General features: G+C 32.0%; 2 protein-coding genes across 4 annotated transcripts; both read right to left on the reverse strand.

The window, feature by feature from the left end:
* Positions 1–908: 908 nt before the first annotated feature.
* Positions 909–7,127, reverse strand: LOC112795667 (squalene epoxidase 3). Of its 3 annotated transcripts, none has more exons than XM_025837721.2 (8): positions 6,742–7,127; positions 5,279–5,390; positions 3,599–3,773; positions 3,305–3,476; positions 2,955–3,173; positions 2,527–2,802; positions 2,025–2,303; positions 909–1,221 (listed from the first exon to the last, which is right to left on the reverse strand). In XM_025837721.2, the coding sequence occupies exons 1-8, from the start codon at positions 6,973–6,975 to the stop codon at positions 1,117–1,119; spliced, it is 1,572 nt and encodes a 523-aa protein (XP_025693506.1). In that variant the 5' UTR covers positions 6,976–7,127; the 3' UTR covers positions 909–1,116. The 3 variants fall into 3 exon arrangements, with proteins under 3 accessions (XP_025693506.1, XP_025693507.1, XP_025693508.1); XM_025837722.2 differs by having other exon boundaries at positions 909–1,189; positions 6,742–7,124; XM_025837723.2 differs by lacking the exon at positions 2,025–2,303 and having other exon boundaries at positions 6,742–7,124.
* A 2,167-nt stretch (positions 7,128–9,294) lies between these two features.
* LOC112795668 (serine/threonine-protein kinase rio2) lies at positions 9,295–16,261 on the reverse strand. Its single transcript, XM_025837724.3, has 13 exons — positions 15,826–16,261; positions 15,619–15,665; positions 15,457–15,527; positions 15,164–15,277; positions 14,877–15,052; positions 14,691–14,779; positions 13,371–13,488; positions 13,152–13,225; positions 12,293–12,340; positions 10,941–11,109; positions 10,644–10,730; positions 10,303–10,389; positions 9,295–9,700 (listed from the first exon to the last, which is right to left on the reverse strand). Exons 1-13 carry the CDS (start codon positions 15,907–15,909, stop codon positions 9,521–9,523), a joined length of 1,344 nt encoding a protein of 447 aa, XP_025693509.1. The 5' UTR covers positions 15,910–16,261; the 3' UTR covers positions 9,295–9,520.
* Between the last annotated feature and the right edge of the window lie 923 nt (positions 16,262–17,184).

The following is a 17,184-nucleotide window of genomic DNA, read 5'->3' on the forward strand; positions in this document are numbered from 1 at the left end:
ATAAAAATAATTATGATAAATATATACTAAAATTAATTATTAGTAATATACATTAAAATCTAAAATATATATTAAAAATAAATTAAATTATATATTTATTTATATATAAATATATAGTGACTGATTTTAATATACAGATAAATTTTTACAAATAGAAAAAAAGCTAACTTAGTTGGTATTGTTTCATTTGCTCTACAGAATGTTCATCCTTGAAATTAGTAATACCAATTACCACTTAACCTATTCTATTTCAGTTGGACTTAAATCCTTAATGGCATGATTGCTCATCCTGAAAATTTCCATAATTGGAACACAAATAGTAATATAATAATACTTGGTAGGTGTTTTATTTAAATTTTGTTCATATTTAAAAAAACATATAGGTATCACAATGTCATAATTATAGCGTCAATAAAAAAAAATAAAATTAACAAATAAATAATAAAATATAAAGTGTTGGAGGCAAAATAAATTAAAAAAATTTAAAAAAAATTAAAAAAAGGATGAAGAAGAAAAGCTAAATGTAAAAAAGAAGAACGCATAAAGTGAAAAAATTTTATTAGAAAAAAAAAAAAAAAAACAATTACAAGTGTTTGAGTTTAGAGAAATCATTTAAAATTTTCAATTTTTTTCTATGATGTTAACGGGTTGAGAAAGTGTTTTTTAAAGAACTGATATTCTTACAATATTTGCTTAAAACTCTAGTTATAAACTAACCTAATGCTTAATTGACAGTTATTTCTATAATATCTTTGTCAATTTTTTCTAAACTTGAATAAACTCTTCCCGCTCTAATTTCCTTGACAATCGTACTCTACTTTGACGCTCTATGTTGAGAGTTGCTCCCGCATATATATAGCATGTCCTATAATTCATGCCTAATTCAAATTTTGAATAAAAACGACTCCTTTTGATAATGTCCATTAGAACCTTTCCCTTAATATATTAAAATTGACTTCATAAATTGATAATATCTTATATTTATTTACTTAAATTAACTTTTTTTTATTTTAAATAATAATAATTTTTGCCTAACAGTAGGTCTATGAATCTTCACCATATCTGATCATGAGGTTTCAAATAGTACAATATACAGATTCGGCACTTGTCAAAGCATCACCGAGCAGAAGGACTCCTATAAAATTCTGGTACTGTCGCTGGAAAGAACATTTGCCTCACTCCTTCATCCCTGATGATGGGGAATATTATGCCAAATGCACACTGAAACATATTCATTAGTTACAATAACAATTTAATTATGTCAACATGAATCACTGTCAGCCTAAACTGTGAATAAGAATTTAAGAAATAAAAACATTGAAAATAATGGAGCGAATTGCAATGAACTATGATATAATATATTCGAATCATCACATAAAATTTTCCATGGTTCTGAGAACCAAATTGAACTGGCAGGTTCAATTGGGTTAACCGAAAACCTGACATCTAAGTGGTCTAGTTCTGTGTAAAAAACATATTCTAGTGAATCGGTCAAAAAATCAGTAAAACCAGTTAAAAAGTATAATTAAAAAAAAAGTTCTTAAAATAAAAAATATATATTTCATACAAAGTATATTATTTTATTGAATAAATTATCATTTTTACCCATAAAAGATACAGACACTTGATAAATGTACCCATATAAGAATAAAACGACAATTGTCACCACTACTCTTGGCACACGGAAGCCATCTTCAGTGGTTTCAATTGTCGTTTTATTCTTATATAGGTATATTTGTCAGCATCTGTATCTTTCATACGTACAAATGATAATTTATTTTTATTTTATTATATCTAATTCAACTCCAGTTGAACCTCTCAACCATTGAACCTTTAGCTTCATCGGTTTAATGACTAGTTCGGAATTCAAAACCTTGAAATTTTTAGTTAATTACTAAAGCCATTAGAACATAAGAAAAACATACTACAATGGGAAAATCAAATTGGAAAAGGCAACGAAAGCCATCTTCCATGATTGAGGTAATGAAGAGACCAGAACCATTTATTTTGAAGGAGGAACTCACCAAAATTAATCTAGCTCCGATCCAAGTGCATCTAAATGAGGGAAAAGGAAACAACAAACGGCCAACACCATAGATTGCTACAGCAAAGAAATGGAGAACTAAACTAAGAGGTTGAGGATTCAGACCAGACAGCAAAGCCATTGGTCCAGATGAGAAAATAGTTCCAAGGCTCAAGTAGTCAAAACAAGCTTCGCGTAGTTCGTTACTAGCTTGATCAGATGAAGCAGAAAAGACTATATATAGGGCTCCAGCTAAAGTATTTATGGTAGATGCCAAAGGCTGCAAAGTACATGTCATGAGTTAAAATCTACATGGTATGAAGACTAAGATTCTAAGTACCGTTTATCATAATGTTTCAAAGACAAACTTCTATTATGCCATGTATTCAAACATTCATCATTAGGACTTATAAATTGCGCTCAATATGAACCAGTTTAGAGATGAGATATATAAGTTTCCATCCTGAAACAATATGTAAGCTCAAATGTAAATACTAGCTTACCTTACGCAAGATGTAAAAGGATCCAAGACATTTGCATAATGAATCTACATCATTTAGGTCAGTTAGCGGCTTAAGCAGATCCCGCAGCACAACAATATCAGATAGTGCCACTGTCATTCCTCCACCAGTCAAAGGATGACGCATGTTGAAAGCATCACCTATTAAAAGAGCTCCAGGAGTGGGAATAGGTTCAGCTGGCATATAACCATTAGGCATGATTCTAATATTTTCTGTGTCAATCGCAGATATGAAAGCATCATGAAGTTCAGCTGGAATCTGTATCACAGGAAAAGAACATGAGAAACCGAGCACAAGAAAACCAAATGTTTACATTGTTTCCAGTTTGTAGAGGCATGTAAAACTGCATACTCGACTACTAGTAAGCTGCAATTGGAATATCACATGCAAAGTAGGATAGTAACAGATACCTGAGGAGCCACCATAGTCTTCAAGAAGTTGGCCATTTTGCCATTACCTATAGGAGGTACCTTTTGACCAGGTATATCAACTAAGCAGCGAACCTCTGTGCTGCTTATACGATAAAATAAGATTGGGGAAGGATTTGCCAGAATAACATGGCCATGGTTTTCAAATGGGAGTTGACAATTCTCCAGGATTAAACCGACAAAACAAGAAGGTACTTCTACCTGGAAAATGACCAACAGAATTATATTTTTGGGAGTCAATTTGAGACTTGAGCAAAACCAAGATAATCCTCTAACATTCACCATATCAGCACAGTAATTTGCCATATGACTTATTTACAAGACAATTCAACCTTGGGGTGACAGAGAGAACGACGCAACTTTGAGAAGCAGCCATCACAAACAATTGTGAGGGGAGCATAAGCTTTCTGCTCTTTACCATCTTTAGATTTGTACTGAACACCAATAACAGTTTTATTGTCCTTCCAAAGAAGAGAAGTTACAGTGCCTTCATTCATTTGTACACTGAACAATGTAAAGAGCACATGAGATTATCGGGGATAGCAATTATCTGATTATTTCCTAATTTTAACCCATTAAATAATTATAATAATTAGATAACAAAAGACAAAAGCAAGAGAGACTACCATGGGAGTGCCTTAGTTTTTTCTCTCAACCTTTGTATAAATCGTCCATTGTGAAAGCTCCTACCAGCCACATCAGCATGATAGGTTTCCAATGGATAAGGTAATTTAATATTTTCTCTATCCTTGTAGAGAATGTAACCTAGCACCTCTTGTGCATCGATTTGCTCCAGACAGTCTGACAAAGAAAACACATACAGGCTCAGAACTTTACAAGAGTAACTACTAGCCGGCCAGAAAAAGAGAAATGGATGTTAACGCTGATTTATAGTCTGACCCAAGAGAATTTCAGATTGACAACCAGCTTAACTTCCTCCATAATTAAATAACTAAAGCAAATACTAGTATCAATTGCAGAAGCATAACACATGATAACTCCTAAAGAAAAATAAAATATAGCCATGCAAAATTAAACTAAAACGGTCACAAGTAACAATAATAACAATGTATAGTTTTATATTCAGTTTTTCTTGACCGAGGCACCTGGAGAAGTGGTAATAGGTTTATATGTCAAGCTCTAAAGTCTAGCTATGCTCTGTAGTTGTGAATTCCAGGCAATGAAATGTCAACGTGATGCCGAAGTGGATGAGTAAACATATACGAGAAGTTTAGATGCAAAGCATATGAAAGAGTAGGCATAGTACTTAATGAGGAGTGGCAAAAGAAGACTAATAAAGGCTATGGGAGAAGTGGATCAAGTAGAAGATATCAACCAGGTAAAAGAAACTTTAAAATACTTCAAGATACATTCTCGGCACACTTCTAAATGATAATTGTTAGTGACTTATTGTTGTTGTTGTTGTAGTTGGGTGAGATAAACTTAAAAACTACTTCAATAAGGAAGAATCTAATTATCATATAATACAAGGATTATGAAGCCATAAGAAATAATATCAGGGATCCAATGTTAGATCAGATGTAGTCTAAGAAGTATACAAAGTGGAACGATAGCAAATAGGAAAGACACTTTTCACTTTATATAACAAGTTAACATTTCAATATGCAATATTAAAGGCAATCAGGAAAATAAGTATATTATAAAGCATCTATCCTAGCATGGACATACAAAACCACATGAAAACATAGACACACCAAACTCTTGAAATTGCAAGACAGAGATAACACAACCGACACAGGCACACTGAGCGGGCTCAAAATTTACAATATCATCATATGATTTGGTGCCAATCTACCAGTAATTCTTAGTTTCCATGCTTCCCAAGAGAACCATAGAGCTTATGAAACCAATATTGAAGTTAAAGGAATGACAGAGACTTAAAAGAGTCTAGGGCTCAATTTGAAAAATTCAAAGGATATTAAAACGAACCTCAACTTTCAAGTAATATTGCTTTTATTAAGTTGGCCAGTATTGGGTATGGTCTTTTGTTTGGGTTACTCCATAAAAAATATGTGCACAAATACTATCAAATAATTCTTATATTTTGAATGAATTATTGGCATAAAAACAAAAAATCAGAGGCAGAAACTTAAGTCCCCATACTTGGTCCATATCAAAGCTAAAAGACAACTTATTAATTTATTTATTTCAATTTGACAAGTGGGAATGTGTGTCCAACACTTGTTTTGATCTTGTCAAGTATTTGTCAGCTATGCAGACACAACACTATCTTCGTCTATAAAACCTAGCTCCAGAAAAGTCTTTTATGATAGCTGAATACATACCTTCTAGCCCTAATTCCTTTAACTTTATGTACCCTCCGGGCTGGAGGAGTTCTCCATTAATTCTGTTTGGCACTCTCAAGTCCTTCTCAATAACATGGACACACCTTCCATCCTTCAAAGTTTCAAAAAGCATGCTTATGAATGATCTAGGATTTAACCAATCCAAAACATTAATCCTCCTATGGCAAGTCTAGTTTCTCGAAAATGAAATCCAAAGAAATAGAGATGTACATATTTGATTGAACAGAATTTGATGATCCACTTACATAGCAACGATAAATTTTCACAAACATTATGTCAAAAAAAAAGATGCCTATCAATCTATCATATCTAAATATCTTCCAAAAGGTTCAGATTATAGAGTATAGCAATTCAAAATGGTTATCCTCCTTTCAAACATTAGTGTGGTTCTACATTATACAGAAAAAGGAGAAAGTGCTATTTCACCTGTTTGTTCATCAACAACTTTTCCATTGTTGAAAACAGAACATGCTAAATCGAAAGGACCAAGAAGATAATAAGATACTCCAAAGATTTAAGTAGTTATATTCAAAGCTCCAAGCAAGGCAAGCGGCATTTTTAAATCCAAGAAAGTGAATAATAATAATTCAGGGTCACAAAATCACAATGCATATTGTTGAATTAAAGTAGACACAATTTCAAGTCTGTTTTCACTGTTTTTTCTTTTTCTTTGCAGAATCCAAAATCCATAAAACTACAATATGAAAACGGAAAATGAAAACGCAGCCTAAAAAGAGTATAGAGTAAAGTATTATTTTCATCCCTATGTTTAGGCCAAATTTTGGTTTGGCCCCTAACCTTGCAAATGTCCTATGTCAGTTCTAAAAACTTCAAGATATCTTATTTCAATCACAAAAAAGTTTTAAGTAAATTTAATGTTTCTTACTATTAAATTTGACACATTAAATTTGACACAAATAATTCGCATATTAAAGAGCTAATAGTATTTGATTTTAGTATGTAAGTAAAATTGATTCACCATCAACCTTTTATTTGATTTTGGAGCGGTGATGATTGATGGTTAGAATTTGAAAGGTTGTATAAAAAAAAATTTAAAAAATATTATAAGAAGATTTTAATTATGTTTTTCTCACACATCAAATAACATATGACTTAACTAAAATCCACATTAATTATTATTCTGTTAATTTTTTTGGAACTAAAATAAAAAAACATTTTAAGGACCAAATCAGAATTTAGCCCAAATTAGAATATACAGTAACATCACATGATCATTATAAAGTTTCCATTTCCCAAATCCCACAGCAAAGTAGTGCTCATCAAATAATATTGCCAAGTGTAAAAGGAAAAAGTAACATTTTATATTAAAATATTAAATTCAATGTTTCCGCTACTTTTGTGACCAAAAATCAAATATAAAATCATGAGAAAGATGTGAGATCAGTTGGCTTTAGGTGAAGTTGGAAGGGGGGCGGAATCACCTTTGCAAGTGTGTAAGCGAGAGCAGAACCAGCCACACCCGCGCCGACGATGATGACGTCAGCACCAGTGCCACTGCCAGAGTCATTGAGCTTTCGGCCTTTACAAATATGAGTGTTTCTTGTGGATGAATGGGATTCAATACGAAGGAAAAGAGAGTTGTTGAGAATTAGATTGTTGTTGTTACAGGTGAAACTGAAATTGAAGTGGTTGAGGCGGAGAACGAGATCGCACATTGTTGAATGAAGATAAATCCGGAAGGGTTTTTCAGATCTCTACTCATTTGCTTGTTTGTGCTTTTGGTAGTTGCGTAATGCGTACTTGTGCTCAATGACGCAAGTCTCGTGGCTCTCTGGTTTGCATGGTCTCAACTCTCAAGCTTTTGGATAATAAGTAAGTGGTCTTAATAATAAAATATATTTTTTTAATTTTTAATATTATTTATTAATTAATATTTTATATATAAATCTTTTTATTTAACTTTTAATTTATTAATTTATTATTAATTATTCATTTGTCTTATTTTTATAATTTTATTATTAATAATTTAATATTTTATCCATATATACTTTTATTATTTTATTTTATTTTTAACAATCTCTTTTTTAATTATTTAATTTGTATAATTATAATCGTTTTATTCCTTTCTGTCATAATTAATTTGGTACCGTGGTTACTCTTGATATTTTGGTGTTTTATTACGTAGGCAATTTCTAAAATAGTAATTTGTCTAAAAACAAGTCTCAAATTTCTACTTATCTTATTTAAAAGCAGATTGACGGGTTGGTGGACTAAATCCGTTAATTTTTTTAAATTAAATTATTAAATATTAAAAAATATATAATTTTACAAATATTTTAATAAATTTATAGTTTTTAAAAATATAAAAAATTATAATTTTTAATAAATATTAAAGTATTTATAATTTTAAATATCTAATAAGCATAATAATAAACTAAATTTTTTAAAATAAAATAATATAACTAATATTTTTAAAAGCAAAACAAATATTATCTAAAATATATAATTAAACATTCTCTAAATCTTTAATCAATCAAATATAATTCAAATTATAACTTAAAGTAAAATGAACAAACATTTTAAATACAAGTATAAAAGTAACGTTCTAAATTCAATTGTTATCTTAAAGCCAAAAATTCGCTCGACTCCGCCTCAGCCGAAATCCGTCAATTAAACAAATTTTTTTATTGTAGCAATCTCAAATTTCTAATCCAATACGCTTTTTTAACAAGTTATGCGAATTGATCCAACAAATTTTGCCCAATTTGCCACCCCCTATTTTTAAGTGATACCACTTAAAGGTCTCAAAGTTAGTGAGACCATGTAAATCCTTTTTCAGGTCTGATAATGTGAATGTCCATGATACATGCACCTGCCTCCACTTTGTACTCCTTAATTTTTTTTTCTATTTTTGGCAAGGTATTCTATAGAATTTGTTATTTTCTTTGTTGACATTCAGATGGTTCGTAAGAAATTTTAAATCAAACATTTTGGTTTTTAATAATTTTTTTTATTTTAAAGGTCTCGGAGACGAATTGGTCCCTTTATCAATAGGGCCAAGTTATTTTTAAAGGTATTTATCGAAAATCTAATTATTATATAATAAAATTTGTTACAAACTTATTCGTTTAATACCCATATTAAAAATTGAATAATCAATCTAAGATATTTTAAGTTAGACACTTTAATTCTCAACAAGTTTTTATTATTTTAGAGGTTCTCAAAATGAATTGATCTTTTTACTAGGAAGATTAATTTATCTTGTAATAGTATTTGTTAGGAATTAAAGAGTCTTATACATAGGATAATATTTGTTTTGTTTCTTTTCATGTTTAGACACAAAAAAAAAATAGTCGTATACACGAGAATATCATTCTCAAGATAACTGCTTCACCAGCTCCAGCAGATGACCACGGAGAGGACAGAATGGGATGGAGGCACTCGAACAAGGTGAAGTCTCGGTTGGAGCAACCCATAAAGTGTTGGAAAACTGGTCAAAACACAAAAGGCAAAGACATTCACATAGCAGGTGATGTATGGCAGAATCCTTACGAATAAAAAATTCCGGATGTTCTAAGAGTTAGGAATGGCCAAATTTGCAATTGCCCAAATTGAAGAGAACCTCAAAATATTAAAATCGCTCTTCTTAGTTTGGAATTGATTTGATCTAATTTTAATTTTAATTTGAAGTTAATTTAATCTAATTTTATAAATTTATCATATTATCATGCTAATAATCAATTAAAATTGTCAAGTATATATTAGACAAACTCTGATGCCATAAATAAAGAATGTGACGAAAAACTAATGTAAAAAGTGAAAACTAAAAATTTTTAAAAACAAATTTGATTAAAAAAAATTTTTAATGACTAATTTAAAAAAAAATCTATCAGAAACAAATTTAACCATTTACTCCATTTTAGATTATGTAACTTATATAAACCTTGCTACTTTCATATTGATGTCGCTCCTAATTTGGAAATATCACCGTCAATACAAAATCCATATGAAAAGATTTTTCTTATCGAGCTGAGTGATATTAATATATTATTCATTTCATAAGTGGTATAATATCCACAATATAAAAGATATCACCCCAAACAAATAACCTATTTGCTTCTCTATCTCCGAACTTAAGTTCTACCATAAGATATAACTTCATTCGTTTAGATAGAATGACTATATGAAAGCACATGAAATATATTTCTAATTCATCTTTAATAAATTTCAACAGCCACATGGATGTTATATCCATATACCTCACCAACCGCTCAACTGTTTTTGAAGCTTAGAATTGTGAGATGACCTGCCACCCTTGTCTTTGTATGAATTCCTGGATGCGTGGCTCTTTCGACCCCTACGAGTTGCTGCTATGGCATGTCGTCTCTGCTTGTTCAAACTCTTCGTGAGTTCAGCTTCGTTTTCCATTTCATTTTCTTCCTGTATACCAAATTCACCACTACCATCATGATTTTGACATGGACCCAGATAAAAAGCATTATATAAACCACAATCACATAATTGTTATTTAACTCATAATAGTAAATGGAGTCGTCATTTAGAATTTGACCAAACTAAATCTTATTGAAGTTGTGAACTAATTCAAGGGGCCATGCAAAGTGCCTTTCAAATCAGGGAAATAATATTCTATATTATACTAAGTTACCCTAAACAACATAAGCCTACGATTGACAAATTTCATCTGGAAAACTATGTCTCCATGTTCCACACACTGAAGAAAGGACACCGGACTAGATTCATAACCAGATAATATCCTAATTTGGGTCAAGTCCATGAATGACTTATTGATGACCAATAATGGCATTCATATTGAAATGAACAAGAAATACACTGTGACACTAAGAGCAGCACTGCATTCCTTACATTGATAAGCCAAAGGCATCATATTCCCCAAAAACTCATCATGAATCCTGGACTTTATTCTTGAAATCAAATATTTGGCCGAAGAAAAAGATGCAGCATAAACATTATCATTAAAATAACCACCAGCCACCAGGTAATAAGAAATACAAAATCATTACCTCGTCAGTTGCATCTTCCCTTTCAGATGCACTGCTTTCAGCAGCTTCACAGCTCTCATCTTTTCCTTTGTTTTCATGTTCTTCATCCTGGTTATTTAACCAAAGCATGGTGTCATTTTGTACGAATAAAGCAACAATCTTATATCAACATTGAAAAACACAGAAATGAACAACTGAGACAAGCATGAAAAACACAGGCTAGCTGCTCGACTGTCTCTGTACTAAATATTAGACGTATTCGTTATTCAAATTTAATTTCCAAAATATAGTTAGCATACGAAGAAGTTCACACATATCTACTTTTCACCATCTATTATATCAAAATTATCCTTTTTATATACCTGAAGAAGGATTGATTCATTCAGGTCTTCCACTGAGTCAACTTCACTATCTGAGTTTGTTTCAGCCTCTGCTCCACCTTCAATGAACTGCACAAAAATTTGAAGAGCATTGAGGAACAATCAAAAGCATGACAATTTGACACCCATGCGTATAAATAAAATAGGAAAAGCCAATCCACCAGTATGGAAGCAATTTCACAAATGAAGAATAAGGAGGGAAAACATCTTGCATTTTTCATTTAAAGAAAATGCTTCCATAATTTCCCCTTCCTATATAGAACAAGAAAATCATTATACCCTCTGAATATCTTCTTCATCCTTTCTAGTAAAGCCACTAGCAGCAAGTTCCTTGTCTAAAAAACCAGCACTTCTTTCTATTTCAGAAAAACAGGGCCTTCCATCTTCATCTTTCCCTTCATCAGAATCATCATTGTCATCAATGCTTTCTTGAAAAGAAAGATTGAACCTGAAATAGGGAAGTGGAACTAAATTGTGAAAAAAAAGCCTGATTGAACATCAAAGATTAGATCCAAAAATATCTTCAGCAAACCAAGTATGCTTTTGATGTACTATCAAGTTAGGAGATGCAGTATGGTGAAAAGAGATGTACAAAATAACAAAAACGAGGAGGGAAAAAACATAATTTTTTTAAGGTAAACTATGGCACAAGACAGTGACATATATTAAGAAGTAGAAACTTATTGTCTCTAGATATACCAAGACAAAAGTTATGATTAGATGAAGTACAAAAAGGGCAACAAAAACAAGAGTCACTCTTATGGGCAAACCACATTGAATCGACATGGATAAGATCTTCAAATATTCACAAATGAGAATTAGATTATCTAACAAAAGAATGAGATCCCATGTATATCATTTGTAGTATAAACCAAATACAAACAAGCATTTGAAATATCTCACAACATTAATGCGAGCTGAATTTGATGTAATTGCATTCTACATAGAGAGAAAAATCAAATGTCATACATATCTATCACTATTGGGGTAACAACAAATAGAATGGCAGTTCTCGACAAATGTCTTCAAAAATGTTTGACAGAAGAAAGACTTTGGCTTCACTTTAGTGCTCGGCCAATGATCCTTTGCACGTTGCGAATTTGCCTATAGATTGAATGGCTTCAAGTGTATTGTTTTCCTTGAGTTTTGTTTGGCTATTTCCTATGTAATTTTCATCTTTAGTTTTCTGAACAGGAAATTGTCTTCCTATCATTGTAATCCTCTTCTTTTTGGATGAATTTATTTTATTATATCATAAAGAATTACTAAGTTTTTACCAAAATATGAAAGATACGGTCTAAGGAAGCACTATATATCAACAAAGGATAGGAGAAAGGGAAGATTTAAAAGGAAATAGCGCACGAGAGCCCAAGTCCTCCAAGCATGCCCTTGATTGCACACTAAAATGAAATTTATAAAAAATGTCATCTCAACTTGGGATATCAGAAATAACTTAGAAACTAATTTATGAGTGTTGAGCTAGCAGTTTGAGTAAATCATTAGAGTGATTGTTTGATTTATAACTCTTATTTAGTTATTTTTCAGATTACCAAGACAGCAACAATCTACAAACAATGATAAATAAAAGCAAATCTTTTAACAAATACTACACAAATCAAACGATTACAAACCTCTTTCGGAAAAACTTGAAGATACATTCAACGTCACGGTCAAAGTACCTGAAACAAGCATAAATAACAAGTGATTAAAACATAAGATGATATCTTGAAACTTAATAATTCTTGGCTTCCTTTTAATACCATATATCTGATGCCTGAAGCTACTGTAAAGTCCAACAATACAACAACTACGTCTTATCCCACTGGACAGAGGTCTCCTACATGCATTAGACAGTACCTAAATATTGTATCAAGAATTCAAGATTCAATGGAAGTTTAGGTCTCTCCTAGTCACCTATGGTTTTTTAGATATCCTACTCTAGTTATTGGACTATCGTTCATCTAACATATTTGCCCTTATTGGGAGTTTTAGGGGTCTTCACATATGCCCTGCCCACTTAAGGCAAAATTCAATCATCTCTTTCACAATAAAGGCTGCAACGCTGTAACAACTCTCTCTAATGCATTAGTTCCTAAGGCTACATTGTTGATTCAAAGAAGGGAACATGCATAAATGTTAAATTGTGGCAGAGTAGTGGCGTATGGTCATTTTGTTAGAGGGGAGAGAGAAGTGAGACTGGACAAGACCTAGGAGAGTCGTGGCCTCTCAAATACCATCTTATATCATTCTTGTACTACTACTATTACTACGAAAGCAGAGTTACAGGGAAATTAGACTGGACAAGACCTACCATCTTATATTATTCTTGCACTACTTAGCTTGTACAGGCATAGACGAACTAAATATAACTAAATGAAAAATCCTTTTAAGGCTAGGGTGATAATAGAAGTTAGCATTTGTGTAAACACGAAATCAATGACAAACTATGAGATGTACATAATTAGGCTGGCAAAGAGGAGAGACTCTTACATCTGTGCATTACGATGTGATACAGATACCATTTGTGGAAAATCAATCATGGTAATTTTTTCATCATCATCAATCTACAATGAATGGAAACCAGCATAAACCAAAAGCAGAATCAAATAACAGATATCAGGAAATTCTAAAATTTAATACTCTCCTAAAAAAATAAGCTGACAAATGAGCAGAACCAACAAATGTACAGCATAGGTAACTCTGGCATACCATGATGTTAAATTCATTGAAATCACAATGAATCAGACCATGCTCGGCGAGCCTAACAACTATTCCAAGAATAGTCTCAAAAACAATCTCTGGATTTTGTAATTGCTTCACCTGAACACTGAACAAGCAAAAACAATTGACAAAGGAGCAACATCAAAACAATAAAATGGGTAAAAATAACACAAAATAGGGCCAAAATAACTGAAAATGGAGAAAACATTAAAATAGCAAATATGTGAAAAGGAAACATCATATGTTCTAGGGGACAAAGTGAAAGTAGAGTGACATAGTGGTATTACATAAAAAATTTCTATTAGTTAAACCCACCGTAAAATTCTTAAAAGAAACAATCTAAAAAATTATTTTCAAAGACAACGCAGCACATGCTTAATGCCATAATTAATCACTAGTGATAAACACAGCTTAAAAATTTTTACCTAATGGTTTTGGTGCGAACTAAGGTAGAAAAATAAATTGAAGACCATACCCATAAGCTATAACAAAGCATCCCGATACATCATTAAACATTCCTTTTAAGATAAACTCAAAAATTAAAAAAAAAAAGAAGAAAGAAAGATTACCAACATACCGAGGACAAAGGATCCTCTTTACAAAAATAATAGCTAATAAACAGAAAAAACACATCATAAAACCAAACATTCCAATTTTTAAACATATATAGGTAGAGGCTGGATGTCTAATTTTATACCATAAGACTTATTTGAACAGAATTTTGTCATTAAATATATAAGAACACCATCATTTTCACAAGGTGAAAGAAAAGCAAGATCCTCAAGGTGATCAAGCATATCCACAAGTAAATTTCCATGGTTAAACATTTGGAAATAGTAGAATAACTCTACAAATGAGAGAGGGCATACATTACTTGTGTGCTTAAGAATGGAGGGGACGAACACCAATATATAGAAGAGTACAATAAATATAGGGAACCTACTCAACTACTTTCATGAACACAACTACTAAACACTAACCACTACCAACTTTCTCAACGCCATGTACCCTCACCGTTGCAAAGCCCTACAAATAATTCCCAGAAGTACCATGATAAAAAGGAAACCAGTGTCCAACAATGAAGGAATTGAACAATCCCGCTCTAATTTCCAAAATTTAGTCGACATATTCAACATGAATGTAACCCTAATCAGTTGCACTTCAATGCATTTAAATTATAAAAAGTATATTTGTCCCATAAGATGCACTTTATGGTCAGACTCACTACACAAACAATTAGCATTGAAATGCAGTAAAGGTGTAGCGTAAAATTAAAGCATGCTTGGATAATATGAGGAGGACACTCACAGAGGATAACCTTGGACAAGTGACATGACTACACAGTGTCTGTTATGTTCTACAGCCTTTGGAACAGGAAAGGAATGTGTTTCCAAAGCCTGCTCAAGAAAAACGTGTGCTGTTATAATATCATATATAAAGATGATAATTCATATTGTTAAATAGAAAGGCTGGAATATTAATGAGAAGGAAAACCTTCATGAAAGCAAATTCTTTAAGTGCAGCAAGCCGAGACAAATACAGCCAGTTATAACTACTTCGATGTCTTAGGTAGTCACGCTTTGATTTGACAGCTCTAAAAGAAACTCTACCAAGCCTGTGCAACTTCATAGCTAGAACAGTCCCATCTTCACAGACAACCTCAAATATATCTGGCAGAATATCAATGCCAGAATCAGAAAAAATAGTCAAATATAATTGAAGAGGATCATATGACAATATCGAAGTACTACACTAGTTCTGCCAAAGCATAAAAGAAGTACCAGATTCTTTTCCAACGCCAATCTGGCGGCCAACACCCACAAACACTCCTTTGTTCACCATTGTTTTAATGGCAAGATAATCATAACCAAGGTATGTAAGCCGGAATCCATCATCTGCACAAGTAAATTACGGTTTAATAGAAGGCCAATCAATATGAACTCTAATACATTATTAATTTCAATGTTTCAAATTCAATTTGCACCGGACCATCTATCACAATTATTTTCACATATGTGACAGCAATTTAAAACTAAAATTAGTCATAATCAAATAGACATCAGAAGCAACCAACATTTAGAAGAGTCGTGATGCAACAACTTATGCTTGAGCAAGTTTTTCAAAACCTTGTACGTGCCCCCATGCCTGCACACATTCAGTAGAAACACAACTAAAACACCAATAAATTAAGAAAATATATAAGATGAAATTCAATCCAAAAAGTCACTGAACATACTTGAGACGAGCAATTCGATCAATTAGTTCAGTAGGAACAATTTCATGCTGCAAGGAAAAGAATTTTAATAACTCAAGCTAAGAATAAAAACACAAACTAATAATAAAAACAATAAGTATAGCTTAATCGTTTCTTTTTCCCTAAATTTTAGTAAGTCATGAGTGTTAAGTTCAAACTAAAATCGGGAGGAAGGTGATAAAAACGTACATTCCTCATGCCCAATTCAACAGCAGTGAGAACCCTAAAATCGTCTTTGGACAGATATCTCAAGACATCTACGTCGAGCTTCATTGTCGTTCCACTTCTCCTTTCTCGTTTAGGCTTCTTGCATATGGAAAACAAACTGCTTCTGACAAGAGAAAGAGAAGCAAAATGCAAAGCCCTACCAAATAGAACAAGCGGCGATGGCGGACCAGGGGAGAAGCCAACCAGAGTAGACGGAACAGAGAAGACGGCGAACCAGAGGCGAGCAGGGGCAGACGTGAACCAACGGCGGCGACGTCGAGGCGTGACTGAGTGAGAGGACTGTCGACTTTGGAGTGGAGGGCTGGAGGCTGGAGTTGTGCGTGAGAGAGACGATGGAAAGGGTTTGCGTTAGTGTGGGTAGGGTTACGGTCTTACGGAGGTTTCTTAATATTTGTTTGAGGAAGTTTTTAAAAAATATTTTTGTTTTTAATTTTTTTAAAACATCTTATAAAAAAAATAAAAATAATTTTATATTTAAATACATGATAAAAAAAATTTTATTTATTAATTATGTTTGTATATGATAATAATATTTTTTTATTTATTATGTAAAAAATATTTTTTTAATTTTTTTAAAATAATGTAAATTATTATTTTTTAAAATGATGTTTTTTAATTTATTTTTGTTACTAAAAGTTTATCAACCACAAATAAAAAAATAAGTACTTAAAAAAACCTTAAACTAATAAAACCGGCTTCTTTTGAGTTTTGAAGATAACGAAATTAGCTTGTATTTTTTAATAATAAAAAGAGTTTAATCTTTAATTATATGGATTTTTTTTAAGAATAAATACTCACTCGTCCACTTCACTTCCAGATCTTTATCTCATCCGATATAGTGATTTTTGAAAAATTTTAAATTTTAAATTGATCTCTATCTTTACAAGTTTTGGGATAACACAATTTTAAATCTAACATTAAAAACTAACGGGAAATGTCTAATCATTAAGTGGGTGAGTTGTCTATTATGTATTGCACTCACAACTCCGAATTAGATGAAAATTGACTCGATAGTAAAATTGGACAAGAACTTATTTTTCTAAAGTTGTTAAAAAAAACTGCCTAACCTGCACCACATAACCCGCGATTGAATAGACAAAAAAACAACGGCACCAAAGTCAAGAAGGATGATGTAATTGGTGAGATTCTGAGAGTACACAGGGGTTGGAGACTTAGAGCACGACGACAGTGCGATGGACAGCGATAATATCTCACTTCCTACAACAATGGTGGAGGCTAGATGGCTAGGATTTGTTTAAGGACAACAAAAAAAGTTCTGAACTTCCGAAAAGGAACATGTAAGTTAGTGTGAGGAGATTA

Source organism: Arachis hypogaea, chromosome 4 (genome assembly GCF_003086295.3).
Source record: "Arachis hypogaea cultivar Tifrunner chromosome 4, arahy.Tifrunner.gnm2.J5K5, whole genome shotgun sequence".
In the NCBI taxonomy this organism is placed as follows: domain Eukaryota; kingdom Viridiplantae; phylum Streptophyta; class Magnoliopsida; order Fabales; family Fabaceae; genus Arachis; species Arachis hypogaea.